Below are 11,663 nucleotides of genomic sequence, written 5' to 3'. Positions count from 1 at the left end.
GCTCTACCATTCAATAAAATTATGACTGATCTATGGCCTAATCATATGACATTGCTATTGCCCCATATCCCTTAATAAATCTGACCAACAGACATTATCAATTGATCTCAGGTTTGTAATTAACTTATCATCTGCTGTTTGCAGAAGACTGTTTACAACTCCACCATTCATTCAGTGTAGAAATGTTTCTCACCTTCACTTGTGAAAGGCGTGGCTTTACATTTCAGACTCTGTCCCCTTAAGGATATTTATATTTAAAGGAAATTGCAGTATAAATTTGAAAAGCTTCAATTTAGGTGAACTTCATTTTCTTTTTTGTAAAAATAGGTATTCTCTGTCACGTTGGTAGATGGCTTTTTGCACATTTGGTTGGTACTTTATAATTTCATAAAAGATTGAAACAGTGCGATTGTCCTGCTTTAGATTGACATTAATAATGGAATAATGAAGTAAACTAATGATCTTGGCCGTTTCTCTGAGTAAGAAAAGAGGGAACTATTTGAATTGCTGACCCTTGTGAGATTGGTTTCTAATACTAACACAAAGTCATTAGATAATAAAATGTGAGGCTGGATGAACACAGCAGGCCAAGCAGCATCTCAGGAGCACAAAAGCTGACGTTTCGGGCCTAGACCCTTCATCAGAGAGCTGTAATAGCTCTCTGATGAAGGGTCTAGGCCCGAAACGTCAGCTTTTGTGCTCCTGAGATGCTGCTTGGCCTGCTGTGTTCATCCAGCCTCACATTTTATTATCTTGGAATTCTCCAGCATCTGCAGTTCCCATTATCTCTGATACAAAGTCATTAGAGATGGCCAGGCAGCCGGACTGATTGGTTTGCTTCATCTGGTGTAAATGGGCTGGTAATATGATTGTGAAGCCCAATGCTCCACCGAGAGAAATATCGTCTGGTCAATTTTACGGCAAGAAAACCCTGGGAAAGTATGTGGCATGACATGGGAGTCTCTGGACTCCCAGTTACTAACAAACATCAACATTGAGAAAGAGGCGCTGGAAAGTGGGTCAGTGATCGTGAGGCTGATGGGTTCCCAACTCTGGCAAATTCAACTCAATATATTTGTTGGGTTTGGAGGATTACACGGATTGGAGGTTAAATCACGTGAAAGTGGCCAAACTATGGCCTATTCATGAGGACCAAGCTTACAGGCTGAAAACACCATCAGAATTTGGTTAAATTGAAAGGGAAACAGTTGCTGGCTATCTGCAAGTGTGAATTTGGGTTAAATTCATTTCCATTACCATTTTTCTGACCTATACTTTCACTGAAGAGTACAAAATGTAACTGTTACCAAGTACTGACGATAGAATCTGTCTTGAGCAGTTATCGCAAATGGAAAATTGTCTTTTTAACTTCATCTTTTACCCTAACCTCCCATTCCTTTCATCTAAATGCAGCCAGCGAGAATCTTTAAACACTAAAATATTTAATTACTTCATCTGGTACAATTAGAATCACCTTTATTAAATATGTCTATTTACAGTGCATTGAATCTAAATTCAAATGTGACTTTATTAAGACAGAAATGGCCTTGGGTGCATGGAATCCGATTTAGAAAATCATCTCACTGATTCCGTCTTTTGTGAAACCCGCCTTTTCAACTGACCGACTACAATTACAATACCACCAATAGCATCTTGTCCATAACAGGCTTCTGTGCTTTATTTTAGGTGTTTTGTAGCTTTCGATCTGTTATTTAAATTCATTAATTTGAAAATGTCAAGTTACAGAAAATACAAAGGCATGTTTGTTCATTAGGCCTGACAGTGGCAATATTTTAACAAAGCATCCGCAAACTCGATTTACTTAAATACAGAGTGCAAATCCCATATAAAGAAACTGATTCACCATTTAGTTTGCAACTTAATTATTAATATACAAACAAACTTAATTAATGTTGGGTAAAGTGTCAAGATAGTCAAAGAAGGTTTAGAAGTGACAAAACTGATACTTAAAAAAAATCTGCTTGTTCTCTCTATCTGCAGAGAAAATAAAAGTGAAGGTACAGTTATGGTATCTTTGCACAAGGTACACCATCATGTAGGACTGCAGCAGGAACCCCCACAATCTCCTGACATCCCAGATCTTGGCTATTCGTCTATTAGAGTCTTCAGATCAGGAACGTGTTTCAATTGAAAGTCCAGTAGCATCTGTCCATACGCTTTGCCCTGGAAACATCAATTATTTTTCATGAACATATAAGAACATAACAAATAGGAGCAGGAGTGGGCCATCTGGCATCTGGAGCCTGCTCCACTATTCAGTAAGATCATTGGTGGACTCAGCTCCACTTACCCACCTAATCACCATAAACCTTAATTCTTTTACCATTCAAAAATCTCTTTGCCTTAAAAAACATTCAATGAGGTAGTCTCAGCTGCTCCACCGGGCAGGGAATTCCACAGATTTGGGTGAAGAAGTTCCTCAACTCAGTCCTAAATCTGCTCCCTGTAATTTTGAGGCAATGCTCCCTACTTCTAGTTTCATCTGCCAGTGGAAACCATCTCCCTGATTCTATCTTACCTATTCCCTTCATAATTTTATGTGTTTCTGGAAGATCCCCACTCATTCTTCTACATTCTAGTCTAGAAACCAATCTGCTGTAGGATAGCAGAGATAACAAGGTGTAGAGCTGAATGTGCACAGCAGGCCAAACAGCATCAGAGGAGCAGGAAGGCTGACGTTTTGGGCCTAGACCCTTCTTCAAAAATGGGGGAGGGGAAGGGGATTCTGAGCTAAATAGGGAGACAGAGGGAGGTGGATAGAAGATGGATACAGGAGAAGATAGGTGGAGAGGAGACAGGCAGGTGTAGCACTTCCTGTGGTTGCAGGGAAAAGTGCCGGGTGTCGTGGCACTGGAGGGGAGTGTGGAGCGGATGAGGGAGTCACAGAGAGAGTAGTCCCTGCGGAAGGCAGATAAGGGTGGGGAGGGAAAAATGTCTTTGGTGGTGGGGTCGGATTGTAGATGGCGGAAGTGTCGGAGAATGATGTATTGGATTCAGAGGATGACGGGGTTTAGGGCCTGTGTAGGTGCGGAAGAGGGACTGTTCTACGTAACCTACAAAGAGGCAGGCATAGCTTGGCCCATGTGGGCACCCATGGCCACCCCCTTTGTCTGCAGGAAGTGGGAGGAATTGAAAGAGAAGTTGTTGAGGGTGAGGATGAGTTTGGCTGAGCAGATGAGGGTGTCAGTGCAGGGGACCCATCGAGTCTGTGGGACAGGAAGAAGCGGAGGGCCTTTAGGCCATCTGCATGGGGAATTAAGGTGTATGGGGACTGCACGGCCATGGTAAAGATGAGGTGTTGGGGACCAGGGAATTGGAAGTTTTGGAGGAGATGGAGGGCGTGGGTGGTGTCACGGACGTAGGTAGGGAGTTCCTGGACCAAAGGGGATAAAATGGAGTCCAGATAGGTGGAGATGAGTTCGGTGGGGCAGGAACAGGCTGAGACAATGGGTTGACCAGGGCAGGCGGGTTTCTGGATTTTGGGAAGAAGATAGAAGCGGGTGGTGTGGGGTTGGGGAACGATGAGGTTGGAGGGTGTTGTTGGGAGGTCACCTGAGGTGATGAGGTTGTGGATGGTTTGGGAGATGATGGTTTGGTGCTTGCGAGTGGGGTCATGATCAAGGGAGCGGTAGGAGGAGGTTTCGGTGAGTTGGTGCCTGTTCTTGGCGCTGTAGACGTCAGTGCACCATACTTCAACTGCGCCTCCCTTGTCTGCGGGTTTTATGGTGAGGTTGGGATTGGAGCGGAGAGCTGCATGTTCTGCGGGGGAGAGGTTGAGGCGGTTGATGTCACGATGGCAGTTGGAGATGAAGAGCTCAAGGGAGGTAGGAGGACTTGGTGTGGTGCCCTGGAGGAGGAGGTGTGTTGGAGGCAGGAGAAAGGGTCAGGAGAGGGAGGGTTAGGCTCGCAATGAAAGAAGTGAGTGCGGAGGTGGAGGCGGTGGAAAAACTGTTCAATGTCCAAGTGTGAGTGGTACTCATTGCTGTGGGTGGAGGGGGACAAAGGTGAGTCCTTTACTGCGGACTGACCATTCGTCATCAGTAACGGGGAGGTCTGGGAGATGGTGAAGACTCCACAGGGCTGGGTGCTGCTGTCTCCTCTCGAGCTGTTGGCTGTGGAGGCGATGGGCGGAGCGACGTCGGCTATGGGCAGAGTATAGTCGGCGTCAGCGATGGGTGGGGCAAGGTAGGCAGCAGCAGCAGTGGCGTCGGCTGGTGTTGGCCTCAGAAATGGAGGCGGTGGCATCAGCAGCGGTGTCGATGGCATTCGCTGTCCCAGAAGTAGTGTACCCAGTGGCAGCAGATGTGCCATCATCCATAGGTGCTCCGAAAGTGGCCACATGGCCGACGGCGGCAGGCACATTGTGGGGAAGGTCCTTGGTAGGGTTGGGGATTTGGGGGATGGGGGAAGCCCGTTTTGGGTGGTAGGCACCAGTAAGTTTACTGTATTTACGGTTTTTTTTTGTGTCCAATAAAGCTGAGTGGAATTGAGAGTTCAGGCTGTGGATCCCATGAAGAATAAAAAAACAGGAGAGGTCCTTTGCAGGTCTGGGAAAGGGAGGGTCTGAACTGGGCTCGGCTTGATTGTAGTGCCAGGAGATGCCGGCGCATTGCTGCAAGTGTTTGTTTCAGGAGTCGCAGGGAGAAACGTTTTTGAAGGATCTCAATGTTCTGAATGTAGACATTGTTGTGGTTGGGACCAAATTGGGAAGGCCTAAATGTGGACGGTAGTCCATTGGGGATGATCCGGTTCCATAGGCAGGTACTAAGAAAGGCAATGTGGCTGTAGTACCTGGTTTGCTTCAGGACATGGTCGAACAGTTTCAGGGCCAAAGAGATTACGAGAGAGTTGCAGTGGGAGAGAGATCCACTGGGGATTTTCTGGAGGGAGGAGGGTAACTTCTTCAAGGTAGGCATCCTTAGAAAAGGCTTCGCAGTGGTGTTAAAATAGTTTCAGAGATAGTAGGAACTGCAAATGCTGGAGAATCTGAGATAACAAGGCGTAGAGCTGGATGATAGAATAGTGTTCAATTAAAATGGTTTAAGAAGGAATATTTAGGCAGTAAGGGGCTCCAGGATGAGATTATACTGCAGACAGGGCTGTAATATTCACAGTGATTGTACAGATCATGGGAGGGGTATTTGCGATACTAACACAGCACCATTTGGAAGGGCATATATTTACCACATCAGTTGTTATCCTTTTAAAAGGGTCGCAGTTCCTGAACTCTGAACTCCCTCACTACCAGCATCCTGGAAGTTCAAACCTTTTATACTTTACAGCAACTAATTTTGCCAAAACAATTCACATTGCAACAAGGTATTTTAATGATTTGGGTAGGGAAGAAATTTCTTTAAAAATTCTAAAAGCAGTGTTGGAAATGTGTAAATACCAAGAGTTACGTGCAAAATCACATTGTAGATGTACCAGGGACCAACTCTTAGCAAATCCTACAACATTAGGTTAGGAAAACCTATTCAAATGCTTAGCTGGTTCTTTGGCAGCTTTCCACATACTTTCTTTGCAATTAGTAATTTATTTAAAATATCATCTAATATGATGGATGGTTTGGCGATGAAAAAATGTTATGTGCAAGAGCACTTCTGGATATAAAAAAATTCGTTTAGGGACACATTGTCAAAACCAGAAGAACAGGCTGAGGTGTAAACTGGTTTTCATACCTGGGGATCACTCCTTAAAGATGCTACGCCTCCTCCACCTAAAGAATTTCTCAGCACAAAATTTAATCCCTGGATACCTGGAAGGTCAAATCTGAGAACAAAGCAAAACATGTCAAAACACATGGAAATGCACCAGTGCTCATGTTCAAAGTATTTCCTGTCACCAAATTGGGTGCTCAATTCTACTCATTTGAAGTCATAGGGTGTGCAGAGTATTGTGAAGGTGTCTGACTCAGCGGTAGCTGGCAGATTTCACGTCTATGTGATTCAAATCTGTATCTTCACCAATATCTTCTTCCCCCACATTTGACAAATGAACATGGTTTTATTTTCAGCAGTTTGTGCCAAAGACACCAAGACTGAATTGACAGTGTAGCTAATAGTCTAAGAGGGCTGGTGGGACTACAATCCACAGCCAGCAGTATTCCTACACAGACAACAGCTCACTGTACTCAGCTCAAACTGCAATGGAAGGTTTTAAGTAATGCAATCACACATGTTCTTTCAGATACAGTGTAAATATAGTAATGAGCTAAACTTCCTGTCATTTCACAAAAAAGGTTTTGCATACATGAAATAAAAGCCAACTCAGTGGCTGTTGGAGATTTGAAATAAAAACAGAAGATGCTGAAGAAACTCAGCAGGTCTGGCAACATCTGTGGAAAGAGAAACATAAATAATGTTTTGAGTCCATTGTGACTTTTCTTCAAAACTGAGAACCTAACTCTGTTTCTCTCTTTACATTTGCTACCAGACCTGCTCAGTTTCTCCAGCACTTTCTGTTTCTATTTACATTTGTGTATCAACTTCCACAACCTCAGAACACCACAAAGCTCTTTGCATCCAATGAAGTACTGTGATGTAGCTGTTGTTGTAACATAGGAATTTATAATAACAATAAATTTTCTTATTGCAGCAAATGATAAGTCTACTCTTTGACAGGGAACCTTTCCCTTGGCTCCTTGTTGTGGGTTGGGAATTTTTTTTAAAATGAAAACATGGGAGAGCAAACTGACTGTAGATAGCAACTAAAGATCTAGTTTCACCCTTCCACCTGCTCCTGAATTTTGAAGATGGTTGTAAAGTTCAAGTTTTCCTTCAGATCTAATATGATTGCTAACCTGGTTGAGATCGGTACCAATCAAGGACTTAATTTATGAGACTGTAATCTTTTGTGAAGCTGACTGCTGCTAATTACGTCAAGTCTCAACTCCAATGATTTTTTTATTCCTTCTGTCATTAATGTGCAATGAATTTAGACTATATCCCTGTCTAAAAGACCAACTTCATGTTACATAGGTGCACTAGAGACTTGCAGGAGAAGAATTTCAAAATCTAATGTGGGTGTTGAGGAAAGTGCAGAGTTTGCAGAGATCAAGAGTTAGAAGGTGCCTGTTCAGGAACTGTTTTTCACCAATTCTGCCAAAGTTTACTGGGTCAAGAGATATGTCTAACTTTGATACTGTTACTGGGTGCCCAAACTATAATGTGCAATGCCTGGTGGAGATGGCTGGTTCAAAATAGTAATGTGCAATCCAAAGAAGAAAATTCAATTTAGTCTCCTTTGTAAAGATGACTCTAATAAATAACTGAATTTGACAAAAGCTTAGACCTACTATTCCTTTGGGTGCTTGTGTTATAATCCGAATCTGCCATACAAATGGATCCCGGGCTACCTGGCATATGGCAGTCAGAGTCTGTCTTACAAGGCCAGCAGGGGCCTGGGTCCATGTATGATTACATTTTTTGAATCACTGAGTTTGGCTGTTTCTCCATGCTGTTTAGGAAGGAGCTGTTCCTTAACTGGTAGATTGAAGACTTTCCCAACAAATATTTTATTTTTGCTTCTGTGACATATTTTTCCATGACTAGTTAGAGTAAGGACAATTACAAAGACAAAGCACATACCTTGTTACCATGCTTGTGTCAGAATCTTCGCTCTGTATTAGGTGTTGGAAATAGCTTTCAACAGCCTTGGCAGTCACAGCTTTCCGTAGGTAAGGATAATAGAGAGGGTGCCGAGCTATGACTCCTGTTGTATGAAAGTCAACAAAGTAAAGCTTGCAGTTGAGTATAGGTGGCAAGAAACAAATGCTTAGGGGTTACAGATGCACTACATCGACTTTTCAGGATACACATTATGTCTAACTGCTGTTTTTGCCAATATTCAAAATTGCTTTTTTTTCTCACATATTTGCCATAATTTTCCAAGAATTTCTATTTATGCATATTGTAAAGGATCAAGAAAACATAAATCCAAATTCAAAATCACATTCACATGCTGGTGGACCATTACTGGCTTTGATTCATAGTCTGACTACTGATTTAGAACAGACTCACAGACAGAAAAGTGTAGCAAAAATAAATCCAACCATTTTATGCATTTGAGAAGTCAGATAATTGATGAAGCCGGCTGTTATTTGAGAGCAGGCACGACAAGCCTGCCACCCAAAATGTAGTGTGTTCTGGAAATGAAGGACAATCTGCAATCTTATAATCTATATTTAAAAAACAATAATATTTTGTATGGATGACATATTAGTCTTTGGTAATGAAATAATACACTCTCTTAATACTCAGATTACCAGGCTTACATGTAATTTGATTAGAAATAAATTATTATTCACCATACTTTCCCTCACTGTATCGGCCTTCCTCAGCTCTACTATTAAGGAACAGGCCATACTGTGTAATACTACATTTTTCAAATTCTCAATTCAGCCATGTCATGGTTCAAAACTGGATTAAAGGATGAAATGTATTAACACAATTTTGAACAAATGGAAATGAGCCAAATTACCTAAGTAAAAGAAAGTGCATAGGTGCTAAGATTGATGCAAAATATAACACATTGACATAATATACAGTCATAGGATAACGATGACACTAGCAAAAGGGGGTGGCACGGTGGCTCAGTGGTTAGCACTGCAGCCTCACAGCGCCAGGGACCCAGGTTCGATTTCAGCCTCGGGCGACTGTCTGTGTGGAGTTTGCACATTCTCCTCATGTCTGCGTGGGTTTCCTCTGGGTGCTCCGGTTTCCTCCCACAGTCCAAAGATGTGCAGGCTAGGTGGATTGGCCATGCTAAATTGCCCGTAGTGTTTAGCGGTGTGTGGGTTATGGAGGAGATGGGTCTGGGTGGGATGCTTCAAGGGGCGGTGTGGACTTGTTGGGCCGAAGGGCCTGTTTCCACACTGTAGGTAATCTAATCTAAAATGTTTAAGGAAGAATGCGTGGATCATCAATTTAAAAAAAAGAAAATAAAAGTGGGAGTAGATGAGAGAGTGCCTCAAGCCTGCTGTGCCATTCAATAAATTCAATAAAATTAACTCTACTTCATTTGACAAATGTAGTTTCTGAAGGTGCAATTTGTAATGTTGATAAGGAGGAGCCAGTGGATGTGATATACTTGGGACTTCCAAAAGGCATTTAATAAGGTGCCATTCAAAAGAGTATTATGCAAGATATAGGTAAATGGAGTTGGGGATAATATTAGCATAGACAGTGAATTTGTTATCAATTAGGAAGCAGAAAATATGGCTAAATGGAACATTTACAAGTTGGGAGGGTATAACTATTAGACTGCTACAAGGATCAACGCTGGGACCTCAGCTAATTGCAATCTATCTTAATGACTTAGAGAAGAGACCCAGAATAATGCATCAAGCTGGTTGATAGTACAAAGCTTCATGGGAATGCAATCCATAAGGAGGCCACAAAGAGACAGGCAGATTAAGTGCGTTAGCAGAAAGATGACAGTGGTAAACTGTGAGGTTATTCACTTTGGTAACAAGATAAGCAGAATATTTTTTAAAAAGCAGGAGTTTTGAAGTGTTAATGTTTAGATGGATTTGGGTGTATTGATACAAGGTACTTAAGCAGCATGAATTGGAACAAAGAATTACTAACACAAATGACATCTTCATCTTGAATGAAAAGGCATTGGAGAATGAGAATAAGGAAGTCTTGCTCAATTACGCAGAGCTTTGGTCAGACCACACATGGAATGCTATGTATAGTTTTAGTCCCTGGATCCAAGGAAGGATATACTTTTCTTGGATACGATAAACTTAAGATTCACAAGATTGAGTCCTGGGAGAAGAGGCTGAATAACTTGGACATAGACAAATGAGAGATGCTCTCATTGAACCATACATAATTCTGAAGGAGTTTGACAGCGTAGACTCAGGTCGTCATTTCCCTGGTTGGGGTTTTTAGAACATGAGGGCACAGCCTCAGAACAAAGGGTCAATCATTTAAAATTTCTTTCTTCAAAGAGTGTATATATTTAGAATCGCCAATCCCACAGTGTTGAGGCTAGTTAACTGTTGAGCATATTTGAAGCTAAACAAATGGAGTTTTGGTCTCCCATATTTAATGCCAGAGCAGGTCTGATCAGTCGCATGATCCATGTCTACTTAAGTAACTCTCCCAGCCGATCACTCACCCCTCCAAAATCTATTACACTTGATCAAGAATTCTATAAGATTCACTAGCTTTTGAGTGAGGAAATCTTATCTTTCCTCATCTCAGTCCAAAATGCCAGCTCCTTATTCTGAGATTATATCCCATAGATTTAGATTCTCTGACAAAGGCAAATAGCCTCTCGGGATCTACCCTGTTAATTCTGTAAGAACTTTGTATAAATGATGAATGAAAAATACAGTTCCAAATGTAACAAGTAATTCTGTGAATTCTGACAATTTATGTTCCTTACACTGAACTTCAAGTACATTCATAAAGAGGGATTCAGTATTTCGTATTCATTCAGGTCGCTGAGATGAAAGTCTAGTAAACTGTTTCTTGAATTAAGTATTGATGTGGAGTAATCAGGTTCAAAGTTATAAGGAATCAATTTAGACAACTGGAACCTCATGTTTTTGGGACAAACGGCAGTCAAACAATTTTTTTCCCCAGATTCAGGAACCTTCACTGGACTTAGGGATACAATTAAAAGCATTGTTGCTCACAAGATTAATCTCAACATGAACTGCTTTTGACCGATTTGTGAAAATAATCCTCCCTCCCAAACAGACAGGAAATGTCACCTTTATTAAAAGTATGCCAGCACAGTTAGTGGCAATGCTTCCCTTAAAACACAATCTGAAAACACAGACTGAAAAATTGTCACGTCTCCTTTGTTCTTTTCCAATAGATGTTGACTATTTAAAAACTAGATGTTTTGAAAATGGTGGAAATGCTTAGCAGATTCAGCCACATCTATAGAGAAAGAAGCGAAGTTAACATTTAATCAAAATGAGAGAAAAAGATGAAGCAGATTTTAAGCAAACGGGGCAAGCACAGGGATGGAAGACAAAAAGAGGGGGCTGGAGAAATTAAATAACAAAAGGGCGATGATGGAAGGCAAGAGGTAGTGGGGGAGGCGAGGCAAAATAAGTAAAGAAACAAAAGATGGGTTTGAAGCAAGTGGGAATGGGAATAATAGAATGTCCCTGTCTTAAAAAATGTGAACACTGACTATAATCTGAAATTGCTGAATTTATGCAGAGTCTGGATTCTAGGAAGCTGTTAGACCTTAAACAAAACACGAAGAGCTGTTTGCCAAGTTTATCTGACTTTAATCTAAACAATGTAGGAACTCACAGAGGGAAAAGGATGGAAAACTTAAGGGATGGGGAATAGAAGCTTGGGGTCAAACCTGCAGACTAAATGGAGGTATTCCACAAACGATTAACTAGTCTGCAGGGGATTTTCCAAGCTGCATTCTTTGCTCAATTGAAAGGTGTATAAGCAAATCAGTGTTTCAGCTGGAAGGAATGTTTGGGCACTGAAGATTAGGAAGAGTAGCTGTGGGAAAGTTCATGTTGCATTTCCTACTCTTGCAGATGAATGTTGTTGAAAGGAGGGAGATTGTTAGGGTTGGTTGAAGATGGTAGCAGGTCATTGCAGAATGCTGAAAGGGGTCTTAGAAGCTGCTTGCTTCCTTCATTTTTTAGTTGG

At 41.7% G+C, this 11,663-nt stretch overlaps 1 protein-coding gene across 3 annotated transcripts in view; it reads right to left on the bottom strand.

The window, feature by feature from the left end:
• Positions 1 to 1,459: 1,459 nt before the first annotated feature.
• lratb.1 (lecithin retinol acyltransferase b, tandem duplicate 1) overlaps positions 1,460 to 11,663 on the bottom strand; it is a 133,885-nt gene continuing 123,681 nt past the window's right edge. For all 3 annotated transcript variants that reach the window (XM_048528468.2, XM_048528476.2, XM_048528484.2), the window contains 3 exons: positions 7,611 to 7,734; positions 5,703 to 5,793; positions 1,460 to 2,184 (listed from right to left, as the gene is read on the bottom strand). In XM_048528468.2, coding sequence (XP_048384425.1) covers positions 2,107 to 2,184; positions 5,703 to 5,793; positions 7,611 to 7,734 — 293 coding nt within the window. In that variant the 3' untranslated portion in view covers positions 1,460 to 2,106. The remainder of the gene's footprint in view (positions 2,185 to 5,702; positions 5,794 to 7,610; positions 7,735 to 11,663) is intronic.

The sequence above is a fragment of the Stegostoma tigrinum genome, chromosome 1, assembly GCF_030684315.1.
Source record: "Stegostoma tigrinum isolate sSteTig4 chromosome 1, sSteTig4.hap1, whole genome shotgun sequence".
Classification (NCBI taxonomy): Eukaryota; Metazoa; Chordata; class Chondrichthyes; order Orectolobiformes; family Stegostomatidae; genus Stegostoma; species Stegostoma tigrinum.
Note: the sequence above shows the minus strand (reverse complement) of the source record. Positions and strands in the feature narration are given on the sequence as shown.